The following is a 26627-nucleotide window of genomic DNA, read 5'->3' as shown; positions in this document are numbered from 1 at the left end:
AACTATCCCTTTAAGATATTTGTAATGAAGTAAAAAACAGGAACACCATTGACTCCCATAGTAGGAGAAACAAATATGGAAGTCAATGGTGCTTAGAAACGCTTTGTTTACAAACATTGCTTAAAATATCTCCTTACGTGTTTAGCATAACAAAGAAATGTATTCAGGTCTGTAAAAACTTGAGGATGAGTTAATGACAGAATTAAAATTTTTGGGCGACCTATCCCTTTAAGAATATTCGCTGCAATTGTTTTTAATTATTAAAACAAACAAATAAATAAATAAATAAATATAAACAAATAACTATATAATGTGTTTGTAATTAAATTTATTTCATTTTTTAAAGGAACAAAAAATTATTAAAAAATCCAGACATGTTTGCACGAGATTCATTCTTTAGTCCGAGTGAACTTGATAAGAGATGACACAACATATCCTCAGGGAAATAACATAGCCATGAAATGTTTCGATTAGATGACATTCACACACTGTCTCTTTATATTGCTGCATAAAAGCAGCTTTTTGAACTGACTCAGTCACTCTTCAATCATGAATCAGTAGTTGTAGTGAATCTTCAGTGCCATACAAAGACATTTTTCTGTTTATAGCTTTAATAAACCAGCCGAATTACTGTTTAAAGATGTTGACCTACTGTACTTAACACAACTGCATGTTTGTGTGTGATGTGTAAGATTTAAATACAGTTTATCTATCTTGACTAAAGTCTAAATCAATATTCAATAATAAGGAGATTTTTCTCTAATCATTTCTTACTCATCTCACTTTTATCGCAGGGTTTTCATTTCACTTCTATTTGCTTTTCTTCAGCTACATTTTGACCGGCGGTTATTTAAGGAATATTTCCGTTAACAGGAAGTCGGTCATTAAAATCTGGGATAATTAACTTCAAAGACCTCATGTGCTGATGTCACTTCCTGAAGTCAGATGACGTACGCATTGTCTGTTTGTTTTTTAGATTATATCAGACCAATCATAATTTCCATCATGGTTAAGTTTTAGTTTTAGACATTACGCTAAAGCTTAGACCATTAACACTTTTTTAATTCAATCGTTGGGTTACAAATTATTCAATGCTGGGTTGTTTTAATCAAATATACTGGATTGTTTCAGCTCATGGTTAGGTCAAATATGGAAATTTTTAAGATTCATTTATTTAACCAAGCAGTTTGGTTTGTCTCTTTTTGACCCAACCACGGATTAAATGTAAACCAGTAGTGTAGGCTACTATTAGTTACAGAAGATCCTATAGCTCAGTGGTACAGCACTGAGTTAGCAGTGCAAAAGGTCAGGGTTCAAAACAGGCAACCCACATACTGATAAAAAAATGTATACCTTGTAATACACTTCCACTGTAAGTCACTTTGGATAAAAGCATCTGCCAAATGTGTAAATGTAATAGCTAGGGCAAATGCAATTTATTTAGGCTGATTTTGTCAATAAATATAAGAAGTATATACTTCTATCAGACCTTTTTTGTCTTTTAGTCATCATGTGGCCGGAGCCGGCACCATTGCGTGTAAGGCAGAGATCGGTTAATTCTGGAACAAAATTGTCGCTGTTATCATCAAAGACAATCTGGAGGGTGGAAACTGTTTGGATGACTTCATGTTTAAAATTATCATTTTTTTTACAGGGTGAGATAAAAATCTTTTTGCTCAGGGTTCTGGACATATAATATGTGAATCACAAACTAGAAATACGACTTAACTTGTTTTTGTGATTCATCAATGGGGATTATTTGGATGGTGTCATATTAAAACACCAGCACCATGTTTAGTCATGAATTGTGTATTAAATAACTTTTTGGTCTTATTGGCAAATCACTGAACAGCTTTGTATTATAGCCTTTATGATAAATGTAACAGTTACAGCTTAATGGCAAAGTTTTTTAACAAAGAACTTTAATGTGTGTGTTGGTGTTTTAAAGGGACACTCACTTTTAAAAAAATATATATGCTCATTTTCCAGCTCCCCTAGAGTTAAACATTTGATTTGGACCGTTTTGGAATCCATTTAGCCGATCTCCGGGTCTGGCTGTATCACTTTTAGCATAGCTTAGCATTATTAATTGAATCTGATTAGACCATTAGCATCGCGCTAAAAAATAAGCAAAGAGTTTCAATATTTTTCCTATTTAAAACATGACTTTTCTGTAGTAACATCGTGTACAAAGACTGACAGAAAATTAAAAGGACTTTGCTGCCGTAAAATGGGCATAGTCGGGCAGTCCATAATATCACTCCGCCTGCTGCAGCCATGTTACAGCAGAAAAGTCCTTGAATATTACGCCAGTTTGAGAGTGTAGTTCCTAGACATATCTGCCTAGAAAATCACAACTTTTAATTTCCTGTCGGTCTAAGTACACAATGTAACTACAGAAGAGTCAAGTTTTTAATTGGAAAAACATCAAAACTCTTTGGTTATTTTTTAGCGTAATGCTAATGGTCTAATCAGATTCAATGGATTATGCTAAGCTATGCTAAAAGTGGTACCACCAGACCCGGAGATCAGCTGAATGGATTCCAAAACGGTAAAACTCAAACGTTTAACTCTAGGGGAGATGGAAAATTAGCATATTTTTAAAAAAGTGGAGTGTCCCTTTAAAAGAAAAGTTAATGTAATATGACAGCTATTATTTATATTGCTCATAAACATATTAGTTAAAGTTGAAACAAACAAACAAGCACAATAAAAGTACTCTATACCAGGAGTTTTTAAACTTTATGATACCATGAAGTCCCAAATTTGATGAACCTTGTGTGAGGGACCCCCTACCTAAAATATATCCATTTATATATTTTTATGTATAACAAATATAATTGGCTACACTTAGAGTCGCTTCATGTATAAACTTGAAGAAATATTCAATTGTATTTCTACCTTAGCAACTATAAATCTTATCTTAATCTCTGCAATAAATCTCACTTAATAGCTTTACAAGGTATTTTACCTTACAATCCCCAGTAAGTGAGATAAAGGAAATAGAAAGGAACTACAAAGATACAAAGCAAATATAGAAATTATTTTCTTTGTCTTTTTTCTCAGAAATTTTCTAGGGAACCCATAAACCTACTGGAGGCCCACTTGGGGTGCAGTTTGAAAACCCCTGCTTTATACTACAAATAAGGTCACTATAAAATACTGCATGAGAAGAGTCTTAAAAAATCTTTTTTTGTTTAATGGAAATTCCAGTTTGGACCATCACAAACAATAGAAAGTAAATATTCTTAATGAAACCATACATTATATCACAAAAGCGATATTGAGCAAAAAGGTTTTGTGATAATAAGAGTGGACCTAAACCTTAGGACTTTTCTGTCTCTCACATGTAGACACAAATAACACACACTTGTTCTGTACCCTGATGGCCTTATGATGAACACACACACAGTGTTGCTCAGTAAGCTGCTAAGCACTCATGAAAGAGCTTTACAGAAACAATGAATCTCTGTTCCCCTGTGGGATCTGCTGCCCTCCAGTCCCACAAAAGGACCTCGTCGGCACGTCTTCAGCCTCTCTGAACATCTATGCCAGCCTTTAATACGGACAGACCCAAAAAAACAGACATACAGAAGTACACTTCAGAGGATTTCCGGTTCTCAAACCATGTAAGAAACGGGAAGATAGAAGATCAGATGCAAGTGACTGACATACAGAATATACTAAATATTAACATGACAGACGCAAGACTAGTGCAACAGATATCCGAATGCAATATTGCTTTTAGATTAATGCATCTAAAGCAAAGCAAAACCACTCTGTTGCTAATGAACTAACTTTCTGAGTGACTTTCTGAGACCCCATAAAGCACTGTTAGAAGTCTGAAATATGATTGTTGTACAAAAATGTCAAAAAAATCCTTAATCAAACAATGCTTAACTATATTAAATATAACAATAAATGACAACATGTTGCATGTAATCATGTTCATTAATGTTTAAATTAGTATATTTATAGGACCTTTTCTTAACCACTTGCAGGTCAAACCTACTGAATTCCACCATGTTTTTAATAAACTTGACATACATTCAGGTTTTTCATTAAATCAAAATTAAAGCAAAGGCATGTGGCACACCCCTATGGTTAAGACTTATTGTATAATAATGTTTTGGCTGCTGTTCCAGACTTTAATGTAGGGCTATCAAAGACCGTACTTTAAGATCTTTACCTCAAGAGGCTTTTAGATCAGATATAAAGGGACTCCTCTATAAATTACATTCTGATGAACATTAAAATACACAGAAACACCCACAGGCATCGTTTAACATATGGTACCCGAATCTTGATTGACCAAACTGTACTTTAGTGAGTAATATAAAGTATATATATATAATTTTTTATCTATATTTTTTATCTATCTATATATATATATATATATATATATATATATATATATATATATATATATATATATATATATCTATATATATATATATATATATATATTAGGAAGAGGAAGATCTGGTAAGGATCTTAAACATCAGCATCAATTTTCATATGGAAATATAAAGAAACTTAAGCAAGGGATGAGATTATTGCGGCATCTACAGTACAAGAGACACAGCGCCCTCTTGTGTTAATTTATACAAATAACAGTATTCTGTATTCTTCATTAAAGAAAAATCATGTCTTCTGAGGTTGAGCTTTATCTCTAAAACAACTATAAAACTTTTCATTAACTGTTTATCTGTTAATGCTAAACAGATCTAAGCATAGTTTCGAATGTATTATGATGTTTACTGTAAAAGAGAAGCATTATGGTTGTTACATCTAAGATTATTAAGTTTGCTTGCTCAAACTACTATTATAATCATTATAAAAATTTCAGTAAATAAATAGACCCACAAATGAGCAAAACAAACTTTTGTGGAAGTGTGGAACATTATAATGCTAATCTAACTATAACATGGTGTTATTATGCAGTAGATATCCATGAAGCTGAAGCATCATTTAGCTAAAACAGTCTATAGCCTCTTGAAGAAATAAAGTCAGGTTACTTTATGAGGTCTCTTTTTGCTCTTATGTACTAAAACAACAGGCTGGCTCCGTTTCTTTAGCAGACTGTGGATAAGAAGCTTTGCTCGCAGAGCCATGGTGCTTTTATTGTGTGTAATTAGGTTGTTTAGAAGCTCAGTCTCAGGGGAACATTCCTGTGTTGGTCCACGGGTGTGCCAGCCAACCACAATTTCTTTGTTTACATCTTAAAAGCAATCTGGAAGAAACATAACAAATCGTCTCGATAGACATCCAACTGTTTGCATTAAAAATGTTGCAGGAGTACTACAAAAATAGCATTCATTTTCCTTACAGAGTTGTCGACAGAGAGGTTTTCCCATGCAGTCTATGATAACTAAGTTGATCATATCATATATGACCATGGACCGCACAGGTATATTTGTAGCAGGAGCCAACAATATATTGTATGGGTCAAAATTATAAATTTTTTATGCCAAAAATCATGAGTGCTGTTATGAGTGTTGATTAAGTATTTGATATAAAACAGACATAGGGCCCACCTATTTTCTCAATAGTTTTTTTTTTGCACCCTCAGATTCCACATTTTCAAATAGTTGTATCTCAGTTAAATATTGTCCTAACAAACCATCAATGGAAAGCGTATTTATTCAGCTGATGTATAAATCTCAAGTTTAAAAAAATTACACTTTGTCATTTATGGAACTGAATATACGGAAATCAAAATCTAATTTAAACTTTTGTTTGGCGATTTTGAATTATTAGCGACCCTGTCTGTGAAATCCAGGCTGATGTCTCACAATCTAATTATGAAATTAGGAGCATTTACATCGATTTCAATCTTTGATATGACCTTACTCAATATTAACTCGTCAATTAAGAGAAAACGCTTCCCTGCCAATCACAAGTTTTTACGGCAATCCATATTTCCGCTATTATCCACTAGGTGGTGCTCTTACACAACTTATAAAACACGGAAGCATCCACTGATCCAGGAAAAAACAGGAAAAAACTCTGTTCATGTTTTAGTCTTCGTTCTGAATCTGATCTCTAATAAAAGTCCTTTACAAAAATGGCCCTGGCTAGCAACATTTATTTTAAACGTTGGTGGGGAAATAGTTAATGTTATCAAGGTTATATTGTCACAAAATGTACTTTACAATATGTAGGAAAAAACAGGCAGCATCACGTTTAAAACAAAGAAACTATAATTTATTGATTTGTTACCGTATTTTCTGGACTATAAGTCGCTCTGAAGTATAAGTCACATCAGTCAAAAATGCATTTTGTAGAAGAAAAAACTTATATAAGTCGCACTGGACTATATGTCTGAAAGTGATTTCACAAAATCCACGCCCAAGAACAGACATTTCATCTAAACAATACCTACTAAACAATAACACCGAACAGCAGACTGAATAGGTGTCTGTACATGTTAACGTAATATTACCATTTATTCAGCTAACACAATAGCATACAGAACATACCTGGGAGGCTGAATAGGCTAAATTAACACGACAAGCCAAATCAAGTTCACCAAGCTCCCGTAGTCATTTCACATCACTGAATCCAATAAATTACATAAATAGATAGAGCGGACACTCACGGTTTCTCTTAGTTCATATTAATACATTTTTGACATATGTCGCAACTGACTATAAGTCACAGGACCAGCCAAACTAGGAAAAAAGTGTGACTTATAGTGCAAAAAATATGGTAAAATCTTCACTCTTTGTAGGTCACAAATGCAGTCAAATATGTGATCTTGATCATGTAAACACCTGACGTGAGGTTAGGTTTCCTTATTTTCATTAAAAAACATAAGAACTGATCATGCCGGGATAACCTGAATCATGTTATTAAGTGTATAAACCAATATCTTTTGAACACTATCTTAAATGTTAACAGACTTCGTACAATTGAGTAACCATATTTATGCATTTGATATAATGCTGAAGGTTTATGCTTGAACTAAACACACACACACACACACACACACACACACACACACACACACACACACACACACACACACACACACACCTCATAAATGCCATGTGTGAACAAGGTGTGTGTTCATTCACACCTTAATGTTTGGTCAAACTCACTATATGGGCTCTTGTTCGACATGGACAAATGGAAACCTGAAATCTCCTCTGTCTTCTAATCGTACTGGTTTTCAAATGTGTTTTGTACTCAATCCATGTGCCTTTTCTACTGGGTGGGGGTTCGCATTCGTAAAAATGACAGAAATCGTAATGCTGTTAATGAACAGGTTAATCTAAAGAAAGCCCCTGTTAGCCCCTCAACAAAAGCCCCTCTAGTTGGCCAGCTAGCTGCAATAAGACTAAGTGCCGTGTGCGTGTGACTAAAAGACTGAGGAGTCTTGTTATTCAAACCCCAGTGGGAAAATTGAGTGAATTTGGTCGTCTGGGAGCCCTCAGGCCCTTTTGGGGTCAGGATGGGCCCAGCTGGGGAAGAGAGTCGTCTTGCTGGGGGAATGCTCTTTTATATTAACCCCCTGTTGTTCATGAGTTTAGAGTGATGTTGAGATGGTACCACATGACACAGTCCTGGTCCCTCGGTGGAGAGCTGTCACACAGCCTCAACTCTCATTTGCTCCTAAAAGACCTCCATAGGAGATCTCTCTCTCTTTCTCTCCCTTGTCTGGAAAGATTAATTTCATATGTCATTAGGGAAGCAACTACTTTTTTGAATCGTTTGATACAAGATTGTTGCTCAGCATGAACACAGAAGGAGATTTTGCTTACAATGTGTGTCAGCTTTGGTCTATACGCTGCTTTGGTTTTTGCTTTTTAACTATATTATATTACTTTTGGGGGGTAAGGTTAGGGATTATCTGTTGAATGTCTGTTGGTGGATCAATAACATGTTAATAGATATAAAGCAGATAGTCTACTAATACTCTAATGACTTGTAGTTGACAAGAAGTTATTTTAATGTCTAAAGTAGACTAACGAAATAAAGTGTATAAGGGGCCGTTCAGATTTCTCATCTTTTGCGCATACCAGTTTGTTAATTTTAAGATGTATACGCGCGACAAGGGCACTCAAATAGGTAGAGATGCACTCGCAGTTGTGTCCGAAATAGCGCCCTCATTTACTATTTACTAATAGTAAGCTAATAAAGTCCACTTAAATCAGTGAATGAAAACGAATAATAAGCACCGGAAGCGGTGCGGGCGTCAGCTTGTGTTGAAACGCAGGGGTTCATTTGGCATGTGCCTCAGTAAAGGTGGGTTGTACACTTATTATTGCTGTAGATTTTGGGATAGAATAAGTGCACTCGATAATGTCCATTATAATTTCAGATAAATCTACAGAATGACTGTGCACTATTAAGGGTACACTGAAAAAATTATTTATTCAATTTACTTTAGCTATATAAGCTACATTTAAACAACAGTTTTTTTTATTTCGTTTTTTCTATTTTTTGTTTAAATGTAGCTTAAATAAATTGATTGCAACCACTTCCCTTAAAAAAATGAGAAAACTGAATGAAATTTTTTTTTCAGTGTACACTGTATAGGGAGCTATTTTGGACACAGCACCGTTTTTTTCAGGTGCATCGGTCGGCAATGCCGCGAGTTGAAAATTCTTGAACTTTTCTGAATGCTGTGTCTGCACTGCGTCGGCTTATGGTTGCTTAGCAAAGGCAGATGCTATGGGAGCACGAGTGCCAAAAATCTTTTGAAAGAAGGAGAAAGCAGGGTGGCCACATTTTATGCGTCATAACTCCATATACTCCAAAACGTGATCTTCATTTTTCGGAAACTGGTCTTTTAACTGTTCCCTCAATTTGTTTAAGATTAGAGAAAAGTTGACAGGGCTTTTTTTGGAATTCTCTACCGAGATTAGGCAAGTTTAAATCTCAGCATAAAACTCATTTTTTTAAGTTATCTTTTAATTGATTTATTGTCTTTTATGTTTGTTTTACATTACATTATGTCTTTTTAATTTTAATCATCTTGTTTGCTGTATCATTGTTGTTTTAATTGTTTCTGTACAGCGCTTTTAGATGTACAGGTTATTATTACATTCAAATTAATATTGTTATTATTATTAATATTATTATTAGATAAATAGTAACTGTGATATTATAAAGACAGCAAATTGTATACAAATTTAAATAATTTGCTACAGATAGAAAAAAAATCTTTTTTCTCGACATTTTCTGGGGACCTTTTGGAACCTTCTGGGTGACCCCAAAACTGCTGTGTTAAACAATATCATCAAATTAATTTGGGGTGCGCTTTTACCCAATGATCAGGCAAAGTTTAAAGGATTATTTGAAACCTTACACACTCTTAAAAATGGAGTTAGGTTAAATTAATAAAAATATCTAAAAATTCTTAAATGAAGATGCTTTTTCTTTATAAGTCTAGTTTTTAGACCAAAAATATTAAATTTAAGTGATTTTGTGCATAAAACAAGCAAAAAACTTCTGCCAAAAATATTGAACATTTTTCTTAAACACTAAATTCAAGAAAATTTCAAGAAAATGTGATTACACCATTGGCAGATTTTGTGCATAAAAACAAGCAAAAAAAATCTGCCAAAAATATTGAAAATTTTTCTTAAAAACTAAATTCAAGAAAAATTCAAGAAAAATGTTTTGCTTGTTTTATGCACAAAATCACTTTAATTTGATATTTTTGGTCTAAAAACTAGACTTTTTTTCTTGGGTCGTTTTGCTCATCAAGAAAAAGCATCTTAATTTAAGAATTTTTTGATATTTTTACTGAAAACAAGACAAAAATACTAAGAACTTTATTTTGCAGGGCATGATTTAAAACAATCCAGTATTTTTTCGAGTGCAAGGTATAAGAATTTGTATGTTAGAATCAGTTGTTTAAAAATACAGCAATCTTTAGGTGTGACAAATTAAGCTTTTTAATAAAACTAAAATCCAAAAATATATGTGTCAGAACTGAAGAATTAAAATATTTTTGTTTTTTGTTTTAACAAGACCTTTTTTTTTACTCATCTCCATGTCTACAGTATTTTCTGCCGGGCTTGCGAAGGTTTTTAGGGGGGTTGTTTTAGGCTGTGTAGTGCTCCTGTAGATGTCTGCGCTCTGATTGGTTGGAGGGTCGTATCACATGGAGTTTATCACAGCTCCTTACATGGGCTACCCAGGGGTGAGAGTAACAGCGTGGAGCAGCATATGCAGCGCTGAGCACACAAACACACGCACACGGATAGTCTCACAGGGCAGCTGACTCGCTCTCATTCATGGCAGTGAGTTTCGGAGATCAAAGTGTCTGAGAGCATTCAGAGCGATGAGTTGTACAGAAACGAATGAAATGTCGGAGAGATGCAACATTTTAAGGAGCATCACGGCAGCTTTGTGCTGTTTCTATCAGAAGAGCTCCGTTATTGGAGCAAAGGTGAGCGAAAGTTATTAACGCAATTGTGTGATTGGTTGTCAGCTTTGTTTTGAGTGTACTTAAGTAATTTAGTCTCATCTAATCCATGTTCTTTCTAAATATATGTATTTCTTGCTTGTTTAAATTATTTGTTATGTAAATAGGAAAACAGATTAAATAGGGAATAGAAAATGTGATGGAGAGGATCAGGATTGCTAGCAGGTCCATGAGTAGTTTTATTGTGGCAGTCTGGGATCTTTAGATATATGTCTTTACTCATTATAGTAAGTGAAGGCGCCAGGCAGACATGTTATACACTGAAGTGTGTCTGTTTCATTTCCTTTCCTTTTCCTTTCAGTTGTATGGTTTACTATCCTTGTTGTCTTTCAAATGCATTTAAACAGTATTGATTGAATTCTTTTATGTAGCTCTTAAATGCATCCTACTGTAAGTGTGAACGGTTGCTCGTCCGAGAGAAGAGAGATGCGCCAGATTGAGTTGAGTGAATTAAGGGGGAGATATTAAATTGGTGGCTGTTATGGGTTTATACAAAACTGATGTGTGCCTAATGTATAATTTATTCTTATATTTATTCTTTATAATAAGGTTGTATTTGTTAACATTATTTAATGCATTATCTTGCAAAAACTATCATAAACAATATTTCAACAGCATTTATTAAGCTTAGCTTATGTTGATTTAAGCATCTACTTATACATTTTTTAAATCAAAAGTTAGTTAGTGCACAATTAACTAACATTAACAAAATGCAAACTATATTGCACATTGTTAGTTCATGTTAGCCAACAGTGTTGGGGAAAGTTACTTATAAAAGTAATGCATAACATCTCAAAGAAGTAACTTGTTGTGTTACTTAGTTACTTTTCATGGAAAGTAATGCTTCTGTTACTTTTAAGTTACTTGTGCGTTTTAAGTTACCTTTTGAAGTTGTGCATTCAAAAATTTCACATTTTTTTCGCAAAAATTTCAAGCTCTGGCCTGCCATCTCCGTTTCGGACTCAAAACTGTTCCCGTTCAGGGGCACACGCATAGTGCATAATTCTGTGTCTACGTTCAGTTTAATTCAGTATGTGTTGTTTTTAAATCGAAAAGTAACTCCCATTACTTCTTAAATATTAATGTGTACATTTAAAAAGTAATGCGTTACTTTACTTGTTACTTCAAAAAAGTAATATTTTTACGTAATGCACGTTACTTGTAATGTGTTACCCCCAACACTGTGGCTAATGCATTTACTAATGTTAACAAATACAACCTGATTGCTAAGAATTAAATTCTTAATAATACTTGTCTATGTTTAGACACTAACGTTACATTAATATCACAGAGGTTTTTGACTAATAGCATGAAAGTTTATCGAAGGGATTGTAATATTTCTCTGCAGATGTGGCCATGTGTGGTTACCCTAATTTGTTCTCCCATGATGCTATCCAGTGGCACGTAAACTATTGATCTATGATCCATTAAAGCCTAGAAACACAACTAAAGGGTGCACGTTTTGAGAACCTCTACAATTCAGCTGTTGAATGGACAAAATTGGCTGTAATAAATTCTTCCGATCTAAACCTAAACACAACACACTGAATAATTCATATAACAGCAAGAATGTGAACGTCATGCTGCAATTTTAATTGCACAAAGATTGTTGGCACAGATATCTGCACCGTCTCTATATTAAGATTCTGGTGATTTGGCCAGAAATAGCAGTGTGGTTGTTATTTCTATCGTCTGGCCGGCCAACTCAGCGGACCCTCGCTCTCACGCCTATTGGAAATATGCGGTTCTGGTCCATAATTTTTGGACTTGTTTTAAAAAAATTGTGCCTGGTTGCCATGGAGACTTCCGGTCTTTCAGATGGTATTGGAGGTCACTGGGAGTTAGAGGGACAGAGGGGCAGTGTTGGTGCTTCTTGTATAGATTCTTTCTTTTTGGAGAACTTTGAGAGGAAGTCACTCACAGAGGAAAGGCTTTGGTCACGGAAAGCTCCATCTGGCGGGGGGAAAATTTTATGCAAATTTCTTTATGGCGGAAACAACTTTTATTTTGGTTTTGATGGGCAGCTCTGTGTGTGGACGGTGCGTGAATCTCTTTGACGTTAAAAGAGTCTGAAATTTAAACCGTGACAGGGTGCCATTAATAAACATGCTCACTTGTTTAGCAGAGGTGTATGTTAACACTTGACAGATGTGGACTCAATTGAATGAATCGTTCTTTTGAGTCGGTTAGGTTGAAATACGAATTTACAAGGCATACTGTCAAAGGTAGCACAATTCACAGCACTTTACTGTAAATGTAACTGCTTTATTATAATTATTGGACTGTAATAAATATAATACAGATGCCCACTAAAAATGCTGTTTTTTCACCCATGCTGTGTTGGGTCAAAAGGGGACCAACCCAACCTGCTGGGTTGTAATTTATCCTATGCTGGGTTATTTTAACCCATTGTTGGGTCAAATGTAAGCGTATTTAAACCAACGGCAGGGTTTGTCTCTTATTGACCCAACGCTGGGTTGAAAATAACCCAGAATTTTTTTAGAATTTTAAAGAGCACCTTTTGTCCGATTCACGATTTTACATTTCCTTTGGTGTGTAAGTGTGTATTAGTACATGTTAACAATGTGCAAAAGGTACAAACCTCAAAGCAAACAATGTTATCAAAAAATATAAATTTGAGTGATTTTCTGCATAAAACAGGCAAAAAAAAAATCTGCCAATGGGGTAAGCCAATTTTTCTTGAATTTAGTGTTTAAGAAAAATTTTCAAGATTTTTTTCCTTTCCCCATTGGCAGATTTTTTTGCTTGTTTTATGCACAAAATAACTTAAATTTGATATTTTTGGTCTAAAACTAGACTTATTTTCTTGGGTCGTTTTGCTCATCAAGAAAAAGCATCTTAATTTAAGAATTTTTAGATATTTTTACTGAAAACAAGACAAGAATTTTTGTTCTTGAAAATCATTTTTTGCAGTGTAGCAATGAAATAGGTGCCCTTTAAAACCTAATCATAAATGCATTTGACAAATTATTAATAAAGCATATAATCAAACAAATTGAACTTTCATGCTTTTCTGTTCTGTTTCCTCGAAACACAACACTGGTGAAGTATCATGACTGTGACAGCTATAATAACTCAGCCGAGCAGTGGGACAGCATGAAGTCTGTTTGATTGACAGGTTAAAGGAGGGGTGCTGACACAGACTGTCAGAGTCTCATTTCACTACCCGTCAGTGATATACAGAAGAATATGGTTTTGGATCAGGGGACATTACTCAGCAAAGCATTTTCATAAGTTCATAAACTGTATATTTTTAAATTTACGATGGTAAGGTTCAAATACATTATATTATCTAGGTATTTTACTTCATTTACTATAGTAATACTGCAGTATTTTTTAAACAGTATTTTCTTTGCATGTTGCAGACATTATTCTGGATCCTTTGCATGCCTCAAGTGACTCTTCAAGGCATTTCCTGGCTCAAAATGGCTTGAAGCCATCCTAAAGCCTTAAGTTTAAGGGACAATCGTGTCCCCCATATTTTCTCTTTTTTCTCTAACATGAAATAAAGGTCAAGTTTAAAGGGATCCAGCACAGCTGCCCCTGGCCATCATCATCTTCCCTTCGGCATTCTGTACAAACCCTGGGCAGGGTTGAGCTGGGAAATCATACCGTAGATAGAGAAAAACGTAATTAAATAAGAGATATTTGGCCTGTTTATTTAAATAGTTATTCTATGTGCCTTCCAGATGCACATTATATACTCCGATTTTGTGCATTGTTTCAAAGCATTAAACAGTACTGAATCATTTACAGTGTTAAAGTCCCAAAGACGTATAAACAAAATTATCGAGATCCTTCATTATAATCTGAGATTTGTGGTGCCCTGTCCAGGAACAAGTAAACATGACAGACACCCCAGGGACAATAAATGGACAGTGTGATGATGGTAAGATAAGAGGTCCTGTGTTTAAAGTCCCAGGAGATTGATGGGACACTTTGATGGCACTCTTGTTAACGCTTGTCCAGGAAGGGTGTGACCCGACTCCAAACCCCAGACATGGTCGATTCTCCTGCCCATGAGTGGCTACTAATAACCCCCAATCTAGTGGGAATATCAACCTGCAGGGGGGTCTTCATCCTCCAAGCCCCCACAGGAAGCAGTAAATAAGTCAATATTTACATTTGATGAAGAAAATACAAAATGGGTAAAAGTTGCTGCAAACATTTTGTGGGTGGTTGCTAGAGTCATAGTTATGCAGTTACTAAGGTGTTGCAAGGATATTCTGATTGGTTGGTTATTTAATAACCCCATCCCGAGTATCTATCCTGGTCTTTACATATAGTTCAGTTCCACATGATTTCCTTAATATGTCTGCCAAATCTATAACCCCAGTATGCTCAATAGTAATAGTGATTTTTGGCTATACTATTATCACTAACTAGCTGCCGTGGGATTAGTTTGACTGCTGGTTTCCATCACAATGACATGCAAAGTCAATCTGAACTCACTCCCTAAGTACACGACCTCCACCTTTAGCCCTGCACCCTGCCATGATCTGCACAATTTCCAAATCCAAGCTAGATGTGCTGGATGTGCACTGAGATTAGATCAGATTGGATAATGATTTCTGACCTACAATCATTATTTAAAGACAGCATGTGATCTCACTTATCATGGGAGATCATATTTAACCTTTAGCCTATTTTGTAGCATCATTCAGGCCATAAGAGTCACTGCTAATGTGATTTGATGTCTACTGAAGTCATTGTGATGATGTGATATCTTGAAGAAATTAGTCATCATTTACTCATCTTCATGTCCTTCCAAATATTTGGTAGTTGCTTTCTACCATGGATGACAGGAGATACAATTTTAAATAATATACTGGTTGCTTTTTTCATACACTGGAGGAGGTTATATTTTTATTTCACTGTATTTAAAGCATTTAGAAGTCATACAAAAACCTTGTGTGAGTAACATACTAAAATCAAATTCACTACTCAAGGAAAATCTAACTGTTAAGGCCCAAGTATACTTCAAGTATACTGTCGAATACACAGCCTTGTAAAGTATACTTCATTTGACTCGTTGTATGCACAATTACAAAAATCAGGTGGTGTGCGTACAGTATGTGTGTACTATTCTAATGATCACATTTGCATCACGTGCACTGTATGCTGACCAGCGTTGAAAGCATGGTTCACACGATGTAACAAACACATATTTTGACATGACGAGCAACACACAACACTCCGAACACATATTTTTATTTCGCGCCCCTCGGAAGAGAAGTCACTGGCCGCCACTGGTTATATATCTAAACTAACATAAAAATATAAAATAAAACTCAAAAAATGACTAAAAACTAAAAAACTTAAATAACTTGCTATATTGCATAAAATATTGTTTTAGCAATAAAGTGAAAAAAAGTTTAAGACACTTAAAATATTAACTCTAACAAAAATTAAGATAATAAACTGAAAAAATTTGCAAAATTAGTTAATTGTTAAATAAATATGACTAAAATCTAAAAAACTAAACTAAAGTAACAAAAGTATTTTTGTCTTGTTTTTTAGTAAACATATCTAAAAAATTCTTAAATTAAGATGTATTTTCTTTACAAGCAAAATGACCTAGGAAAATAATTTTTAAGTAAATTAGTGCTTAAAACATGCAAAAAGTCTGCCAATGGAATAAGAAAATTTTTATTGAAATAAGTTTACCTTTTTCATAAACACTTAAATCAAGAAAATTTTTGTTATTCCATTAGCAGATTTTTGTTGCTTGTTTTAAGCACAAATTCGCTTAAATTTTAAATTTTTTTACTTATTTTACTAGGTCATTTTGCTCATCAAGACAAAATTCCTAGTATTTTTGTCTTGTTTTCAGTAAAAATATCTAAAAATTCTTAAATTAAGATGCTTTTTCTTAATGAGTAAAACGACCCAAGAAAATAAGTTTTAATTTTTAGACCAAAACTATCAATTTTAAGTGATTTTGTGCATAAAACAAGCAAAAAATCTGCCAATCAGGTAAGCAAAAAATCTTGAAAATTTTTCTTAAACACTAAATTCAAGATAAAATTCTTACCCCATTGGCAGATTTTTTGCTTGTTTTATGCACAAAATCACTTAAATTTGATATTTTTGCTCTAAAAACTAGACTTATTTTCTTGCTCATCAAAAAAAAGCATCTTAATTAAAGAATTTTTAGATATTTTTACTGAAAACAAGACAAAAATATTAAGATATTTTTCTTGATGAGCAAAATGACCTAGGAAAATAAGTTAAAAATATAAAATGTAAGCGAATTTGTGCTTAAAACAGGCAAAAAAATCTGCCAATGGAATAAGACAAAACATTTCTTGATTTAAGTGTTTATGAAAAAAGTAAAGTTATTTCAAGAATTTTTTTGTTATTCCATCGGCAGATTTTTTGCTTGTTTTTGCTTGTTTAATTAACTTGATTTTTTGTCTTAAAACTAGACTTATTTTGCTGATCAAGAAAATGCATCTTAATTTAAGAATTTTTTTGATATTTTTACTAAAAAACAAGACAAAAATACTAAGAAAGTCATTTTTTGCATTGTAAAAAAATCATCTTTTGTGTACCACGTAGGAAAAAATAACATGGCCGTTTAGATGGTGAGCAAATGGCTGAATTTGCCTTTTTTGTGAACTTTTGCTTTAAAGACTCCTATAGAAATCCAATGACTATTTTTAATATTGCAAAGTGCCTGGGGTATATGCGTGTTATTACATGACCCCGTCTTCTTGTAGATGGCCAACCTGCGTTCAGCACTTACCCAATGAGACTTCAGCTCAATACATTCAAACAATCCATCGAGAGCCCCACATTACAGGACCATTTAAAAAGAATCGCAGGCATCAGCCCATCAGATGGCCCCATCATGTGAGAGGATAAAATTTACAATAGCTATAAATGGCTGCAACATTAAAAGCAGAGGTGCTGAAGTGATCGATTCGACGGACAAATATATCCACGCTCGTTCTGCTACTACCGAACTGCTCTCAAGCAATTGAGCTTTGGCTATTTTTAAACATTTATGGCTGCAGTGGACCTTTAAATGGATCAGTGTTCTCTCTTAAAGCAGAGTTATGAAGCAATGTCGTAGTGCTGAATGAATGCGACGGCCGTGCCAGAAAAACCATCACCTCAGCTGGCATACAATCGCAAGCAGGTCGTAAACCAGCACAGGATCAGAAAGCAAATGATGTGTACGTTTTTAGTTGAGACATTTTATTGTTCAGAACAAGCACAGATTCCCAGCCAGTGTAAAACTATGTGCTGTATCATCTGGTCACTGTAATTTGTGGCTTGTGGGGTGTTGGCTCAGCTCGCCGTTGTCTAAAAGAAGCGGGTGTGACGCCCGTCCCTCATTACAATACCAGTGGCATCAGTGGGTATTTCAGTACTCGCTGTGGTCTGGGTTTGTCAGTCTCTATACATAGACTCTTGGAAGCGTCTCCATATAAAGGATAAACATGTATATTGTGTGGCATGACTTCAATTAAGTTTAATAAGCTCAAAGAGTTACTAAAATATGCTTTTTTAAAGAAGGATACTTAAAATAAGTGGGGTTCGTTTTAACGTCAAACTTAGTTTGATTTTCTTACTAAGAACTAAGAAGACTCCCAGCATTTAGTGGCTATATAAAACATGTTTTGTGTCCTTTTAAGATCTCGGTTAGCTCTAAGATGTCCAGCACCCGCAGGCTTGTGCTCAGTGGTTTGTGGTAGACCACAGTATCTGATGTGGCCAATATAGGCCTAATAACTGCTAAAAAATGATTGACAGACCACTGTTGAGACTATGAGTCACTGTGGACAAAAAGAAAAAGGAACCGACAGCTTAATATCTTTTCAACATAACAATAAAACTGATGCAGCTCATCCATCAACCTATCAAACATGAATACACAGTTTACAGAGTCTAGACGTCTATTAGTGCACTGCAAAAAACCCAACACTTTCTTACTTAGTATTTTTGTCTGGTTTTCAGTACAAATATAAAAATAATTCTTCAATTAAGATGCATTTTCTTGATGAGCAAAATGACCTAAGAAAAAAAATCTTACATTTGTCCTTAAAACAAGCAAATAAATGTGCCAATGGGGTAAGAAAAAAAATATTGAAATATGTTTACTTTTTTCTTAAAAACTTAAAGGTGCATTGTTTAAATTTTAGGAGGACAGCAATGCAATATAATATACATAACTATTTTATCAGTGGTGTATAAACACCTTACATAATGAACTGTATTGTTTTTATTACCTTAGAATGAGGCGTTTCTATCTACATACACAGCGGGTCCCCTAACACGAAGGCGCCATTTTGCACCTTTATGTTTCTACAGTAGCCCTAAATGGACACACTGCTCTAAAGAGCACGCGTGTCACAACGTCATCTCGGATGATGACATGTTTGTCCTGTGATTTGTACCATAGCTTCTCTTTGCTATTTGAAAGGTAGTGGTGCAATAAGCAATCTCACCACTAGATGCTGCTAAAATCTACACACTGCACCTTTAATTCAAAAAAAAATTTCTTACCCCATTGGCAGATATTTTTGCATGTTTTAAGCACAAATTCACTTATATTGTATATTTGTTGTCTAAAATTTCAAAATGTATTTTCTAAGGTCATTTTGCTCATCAAGAAAATACATTTTGATTTAAGATTTTTTAGATATTTCTATTGAAAACAAAACAAAAATACTAAGTAAGAAAGTCATTTTTTTGCATGCAAATGCTTTTAAAGTAATATCAGTTCCTAAAAGTTTAAGAATTAAGCTCATCTCCATTTTTGCTTTAATGATCCTCAAGATTTTACAAAAAAAAATGTATATTTGATCCTCAAGTAGTCACAAACTGTATTAATTTTGTTGTTTTGGTGAACACACTGCAAAAAAATTATTTTCAAAAAAAAAAATTCTTAGTATTTATTTTCTTGTTTTCAGTAAAAATATCTAAAATTTTTTAAATTAAGATGCTTTTTCTTGATGAGCAAAACAACCCAAGAAAATAAGTCTAGTTTTTAGACAAAAATATCAAATTTAAGTGATTTTGTGCATAAAATGGGGTAAGCAAAAAATGTTGAACATTTTTCATAAACAATAAGTTCAAGAAAAATTTGCTTACCCCATTGGCAGATTTTTTTGCTTGTTTTATGCATAAAATCACTTACATTTTATATTTTGGTCTAAAGACGAGACTTATTTTCTTGGGTCGTTTTGCTCATCAAGAAAATGCATTTTAATTTAAGAATTTTTAGCTATTTTTACTGAAAACAAGACAAAAATACTAAGTAAGAAAGTCATTTTTTTGCAGTGTGAGTCTTGTTTCTTAGACCTCACTGTTCATACACTAGCTACTGTAGAGTAAATAATTTAGCTTTTAATGCATTGTAAGATGTATAACGTTGTTCTACAGTAAATACTGTGTGAGATAATGAAAGTATCCACAGTAGTCCATAGGGTTCCTTTAAACATCATACACTTGATCTTGATGACATCACTTTTTATGAGTATTGATGTCAGTGGATCAGTTACATCACCAGCAGCTATGAGAGGTGGGCTCTCTGCCATACTCAGATGTCCTGGCAGGTTTAAGGCGACCCACAACGATCATTCATCAGGACATAAAAGCTATTGCAATCTGGAAAGCTACACACAGTGGAACTGGTTATTAAAACATACCGCTGAGTGACTGGCTCTGTGCGAGCAGTGTGTTTAAAAGACGCAGTGTATTTAATCAAAACTGTACAGGGACAAACAGTGCCATATCAATCTACTGAGCAAACACAAACAGTTACTCATCGATTCCCATTTCCGTTCCCCTAATGTTGGTTTTATTGGACATACTTAATAGATCACAACAACAAAGTTGAAACGATGAGTCCTGCAGTGAATCTTTCCCTCACGTACAGATTTTAGCTCAGGAATAAACAGTGTCACCACAGCAAGTACCCGCTGGAGTACAAAGGTATCACTTTAGGTTTCTGAGGTTGGGTACCACACATAGCTGCCATTCCAAGCACTTAAAGGCAGGGTAGGCAGGAATTATCTAGAAAAACTTTTTTACAAATTTGTTTAAACTGTCTTTATATACCAATTCATAAGTAAAATGTAAGTACTCTGAAAAAGAGAGTATAAAAATCGAGTGTCTTAAACCTCTCACCACTGTTTTAAACACAGCTCATTTTTCCATTCACTCCACCCCCTCCCTTCTGGGTTTCTTCTAAAGCCACGCCCCCAAAACACATGAACGCGCAACGCTGACCGGCTCTGCTGGGAGCGCGGTGCATGTAGTAACATCATGTCACAATCACATGTAATAATACACCTAACTTCATCACTATGTATGTATGAATATAAACAAATAGGATGGCTTTTAGTACTCACTATTAAGCCAGTGTTTTGCATGATGAAAGCATTGTTGACTCTGATGAGGACTACACTCCGGATACAATACCACTAACGCATTGTCGACTCGAGGAAAAGCCATGCGATATTTACTCTCGTTTGATTGCTTCGTTTATTCCTTTGTTTGCCTTGTTTGCCTTCGCTGACTGGATATGCAGGTACTGTGAGTTCTGAATGCACTTTCTCTGCCGTACTTTCGCTCTTCCTAGAGTGCCTCGTGCACGTTCAAATCAATCGAGTGTGCGCATGTGTGGGCAGATCCCATAGCAACAGGGGTGGTGCCATGGACGCGTGAGAGAGTGATAGTCGTGCAAGCCAATCATTTGTTTCGTCCCGAATGGAAAAATGAGCTGTGTTTAAAACAGTCGTGAGAGGTCTAAAGACACTCAAGTTTTATACTCTCTTTTTCAGAGTACTTACATTTTAATTATGTATCGGTATATAAAGACAGCTTAAACAAATTTGTAAAAAAGTTTTTTAGATAATTGCTGCCTTTAAAAAGAAGGAAACACTGAAATAATCTCTGTTCTGTATGTACATACTGCCATCAGTTACAAACTTCCAGCTTTTATAGTCAGCAGCAGAGGATGGGGTCACAGAGTACACTCTTAAAAATAAAGTTAAAGTTTTGGTTTCCCACAGAACCATTTCTTATCTACACTGCAAAAAATAACTTTAAAGAAAAAAATCTAAATTTTTCTTGAATTTAGGGTTTAAGAAAAATTTTCAAGATTTCATTGGCAGATTTTTTTTGCTTGATTTATTCACAAAATCACTTAAATTTGATATTTTTGGTCTAAAAACTAGACTTATTTTCTTGGGTCGTTTTGCTCGTCAAGAAAATAAATCTTAATTTAAGAATTTTTAGATATTTTAACTGAAAACAAGACAAAAATACTAAGAATTTTTTTTCTTGAAAATAATTTTTTGCAGTGTATATTTTAATAGTATGTATGTGCAACTGAAAGGTCCTGTGGACGTTAAAGGTAGGGCTTGATGATTTTCAAGAAAACATTTTTAGTAATTTTGTCTTGTTTTCAGTAAAAATATCTAAAAATTCTTAAATTAAGATGCCTTTCCTTGATGAGCAAAACGACCCAGGAAAATACATCCAGTTTTTAGACCAAAAATATCAAATGTAAGTGTTTTTGTGCATTAAACAAGCTAAAAAAAATTAAATTTAGTGTGTCAGAAAAATGTTCAATGTTTTTTGCTTACCCCATTGGCAGATTTTTTTGCTTTAAAAACTAGACTTATTTTCTTGGGTCAAGAAGTTTTAGATATTTTTACTGAAAACAAGACAAAAATACTAAGAATTTTTTTCTTGAAAATCATTTTTTGCAGTGTACACATCACAATACATGAGCATGATACAATGTATAACGACACAATACAATACGTTGCATGTTGCGAAACACTGCAAAAAAATAATTTTAAGAAAAAAAAACTTAGTATTTTTGTCTTGTTTTCAGTAAAAATATCTAAAAATTCTTAAATTAAGATGCTTTTTCGATATTTTTGCACGGCCCTAGTTAAAGGTCACATAACTGAGATTTGATTTACTGAAAGTATTTACTTAAACATGGAAAAGCAATAAATTTTAGTATGAGTGTGCTTTATTTTGTATTTCACAAACTCTGAAGAAATTTCTTTGAAACAACTTATTGATTTGTAATTAATTTCTAAACTTCCCACATTATGAAATCCACTACACTGAGATAATATGGGGTTTCCAATGAAGCTGTAAATGCATGCGATGATTCCTAGCAACAGGGCGTGTCTGTGTGTACAGGTGAAGGTGAGCGGCATGCCTCAAGGCCTCTGGAGGCGTGCATAGACCGGAAGAGGGCGGGGCTTAGACTGTCACACAAAACAGAGTAGCACATGAACCATGAGACATATAGTAGATTGTTAAATTCAAAGATAGATTCAATGAGAGACAAGAAATAAGATCTGACTGATACAGGGCCATCATGGCTCTAACTGACTCATCTTTTCCCATATATGTGCAGTTTTCGAGGGACAAGTACATCATGGATGGACCGCCAGAGAAGCTACGGAGAGAACTAGAGGAAGAACTGAAACTAAGTAGTGAGGAACCACGAAGCCATGCCTGGTATCACGGAGCCATCCCTAGACAGGTAACCTCGCTCTCCTTAAAAGACATTTCTTTGACACACAAACATTTATTCTCTTTATGGAAAAAGATAATGAAATTAAGACGTGGCCATGTTTGCTACATCTTAAAACAGGAAAATACTTGCAAAAACTTGCACAGCTATTGCTAACTTATGCAATAGTACTGTAGTGTTACTATGGTACAGCGATGATAACAGATTAAGATATGTACTAGATTACCTCATCGTGGTTTTGTATTGTACTTCAGCTAGTTAAAAGAATACTATGGTGTTACCATGATTCATGCTCAGAAAAAACATGGTAAAACCACACCTGCTAAACACCTAAAAATCATAAAAGATTATATTTCTTTTATACATAGGAGAAGCATGGCATTCACCTTTCTTATTATGCATGAATTGCAAACTATGAATCTGTAAACACAATATTTATATTTATTTATTTGTTTGGCTAAATTTATTTGGTTTTAAGCTGGTATTTGATTTTCAAGGCCCAATGGTTGTAATAAATTCAACAATGTATTTTTTATTGTATTAAAACACATGCATTTGCTCAAATCCTGAAACCAAATGAAGTCATTTGTTGATCAATACTCGTTTAAAACTGGTTGAGAGGTGCTGAACCTGCTCAAAACTGGAACGGCCAGATACACACCCAGACCTGTCTGTGACCAAAATGAAACATTAAAATGAATCTAATCTAAATCGTAAGCCTTTAGAGATACCTTCTATGCAAAAATGCCATCAACTTTGCTTGCAAAACCCTGGTGCCCAGCCTTAAGATATCATAGAGTTTATAAACAGTAAGCTTTATTCAGAAATATCTATCAACAGTTTCTCATCACAGCGTTGACAGCTATAGTTCCTCTCCTATGAAAACCTATCACCAATCCTTTGCAGAATTTGCCCCTGAAAGTGACAACTGGTCTTTCTACATCTGTGTCAGAGCAAAGTTTAGTCCATTGATGAATCATGCCTGCTATTTGACCCAAGATGTATTTATTTTATGCAACATGGAAACAGAACTACCAGCATACGGATATTATTGCTTACAGTATAAACATACTGGCGGTCAAAGTCATTCATCAAGGTTCGACTTTTGAACCCTTTAAACGGTGTTGTAGAGTCAAAACATTGCTTTGCTTGTTAAACTACATTAGTAAGCATTTAAAAGAAATCAAAAGTCTACTTAAATAATAGGTTTATTTTTTAAATGCCATTTTAATCATTCTGCAAACTTTCCCTTGAAGGATAGACAAAAGTAAGCAGCACTCATTTATCTCTTTGTGTAATGCACAAATCCTTACACACCCTGTTATTACGCATTCAGGGTTTCACAAAGCCCCTGGCAGCACGTGGGCCGCAATACAGGTTGTGTTTACCCGCAACTCTTCGTCTTTCGGTGGGGCGAGTCTGACCTGTTTGACTAATGTCAAACAAACTGCACACAGGAGAAAGGCAGTCATTTACAGTACTAACTCTGTATACTCTATGTGAATTGACCCATGGATGAATTTGTCACTGTGGAACGATTGAGACGTGTTACTGATCTGGATTTTATTATTTGTGACACAAGGCAGAAAAAACTGCATATTGTTAAGCAGTTCTGACTAACACAATAACTGACAAACACAACTGAATCATGAATCGAACTCGTTTTTACAATTAATTTAAAGGAACATGCCACCATTTTTTTTATATTTTACTATGTCCTTACCTCAACTTAGACGAATTAATACATCCCTATCTTTATTCAATGCATGCACTTAATCTTTGTACACACACCGTGAATGTGTTAGCATTTAGCCTAGCCCCATTCATTCCTTAGGATCCAAACAGGGATGAATTTAGAAGCCACCAAACACTTCCATGGTTTCCCTATTTAAAGACTGTTACATGAGTAGTTACACGGGTAAGTATGGTGGCACAAAATAAAACACGGCGCGCAGTAACATCATCACTCCTGACTACTCCCTCTTTCGCTTAAACTTCTGTTAATATTACTGCGCCCGAGTGCTACAACCTAAGTGCTCTTTCGCTTTACAATATAGTTCTCATTTTAATCCGCTTAAAAAAATCGCCATGTTTTATTTTGTGCCACCATACACTGATCATAGAGCAAGTCATTAGTACAAAACCAGACATGGATTTATGAGAAGAAAAGATTTTAGTATTTGTAAGTTTTGTTTTATCAAAGATACACTTATCTTATACAAATCAAACCATACACAATCACAAATCACACAGCATTTCATATAATGATCTTTTTCATTTCAGGTGGCAGAAAACCTGGTCCAGCGGGACGGCGACTTTCTGATTCGCGATTCACTGTCCAGCCCGGGAAACTACGTCCTGACCTGCCAATGGAAGAACACAGCCCAGCACTTTAAAATCAACAAACAAGTAGTAGCCTTGAACGAGGCCTATTCACGGGTTCAGTACTTGTTTGAAAAGGACGGCTTCGACAGCATCCCGGCGTTAGTACGATACTACGTGGGCAACCGCGAGCCGGTTTCCGAGGTTGTGGGAGCCATTATATTTCAGCCAATCAACAGAGCTCTGCCTCTCAGATACTTGGAAGAGAAGTACAGAGTCGGATGTACACGCACGGAGGTGGGATACTCGGATAGGAAGAATCTGACTTCCAAACGGTTGAGTCTGAATATCGTGAACGGACACGCCCAGGATCACACCCTCGGCCGTGGGAATCTCCTAAGGTGAGGGAAAGACTATCCTAGGGCTGTTTTCCTATCATTTATTATGAATAGTGCCAAGAGGGAATCATCGGAAAGTTTTTGATACAAAGTCATATACGTGAGAAAGATTGATTATTGCACTCAAATTATGATTGACAATTTACTCATCGCTAATTTATCTTCTCAAAATGTTGATAATTACAATGAAAACAAACATTAATATTACATAATTATTGTCATTTATTACAATAGGTGTTGAACTTCTAGGATAAGTGACTGTAATGAGTCTTTTGTTTTCCAGGTTTCTGGAAAACAAAACATTTTTAAGATGTGGCTGTGCTGCTTGTACGCAAGAATAAAAGCCATTATTTTAAAATTGCTCATAATAAGTGTGTAACGGCCCACATCTAGCACTCATTGCAATTGAAAGGGTGTGTTTGTGAGCGTGGGAGTGATTCATGTCATCGTGTATCGAAAACACTTAGAGAAGAAACTTAGTGACCTGTCTTTCTCCTTCCAGTAACAAGGATAAGTGCGGAAGTCAACCAGCATGTCTAAACCACGTTCAGGAGAGGAGACGGCCGCTGAAGACCCATCAGTCGGAGAGTTTTCTCCCAATCGGTGAGCGTCTGTCAGCTTTCATCTTTCCTGATACCCTGTCACGCCTCCAAACCTCTAGCGATCCACACGTCTGACAGTTTTGAAAACCAGTCATCTTCTCTACGTGCACTTTGTGCCTGAGCGAAAGTAATTCTCAAAGTCAAAATGTCCTTCTGGTCTATGAGATATACTTTGAATGTTAAATGTGTGAAACGAATTAGATTACAATGCAAAATAAAAGCTCTTTGGAGCAGAATAAATATGGAGATAATTTCGGTTGGCTCGAGATGCGAACACATCAAAAACCGGAGCACTGATTCTGTTTTGTAATGCAGAATGCAAAACC

General features: G+C 34.9%; 1 protein-coding gene across 3 annotated transcripts in view; it reads left to right on the top strand.

Moving 5' to 3' along the window:
* Positions 1-26627, top strand: part of bcar3 (BCAR3 adaptor protein, NSP family member) — a 74179-nt gene that overhangs the window by 38577 nt on the left and 8975 nt on the right. For 2 of the 3 annotated variants that reach the window (XM_065248463.1, XM_065248464.1), the window contains exons 4-6: positions 22860-22988; positions 25263-25702; positions 26202-26302. In XM_065248463.1, coding sequence (XP_065104535.1) covers positions 22860-22988; positions 25263-25702; positions 26202-26302 — 670 coding nt within the window. Of the gene's footprint in view, positions 1-10195; positions 10406-22859; positions 22989-25262; positions 25703-26201; positions 26303-26627 lie in introns of those variants that run through there. The other variant, XM_065248465.1, reaches the window with a different exon arrangement.

The sequence above is a fragment of the Paramisgurnus dabryanus genome, chromosome 11 (genome assembly GCF_030506205.2).
Source record: "Paramisgurnus dabryanus chromosome 11, PD_genome_1.1, whole genome shotgun sequence".
NCBI classification, from domain to species: Eukaryota; Metazoa; Chordata; class Actinopteri; order Cypriniformes; family Cobitidae; genus Paramisgurnus; species Paramisgurnus dabryanus.
This window is presented reverse-complemented; position numbering and strand designations above follow the sequence as displayed.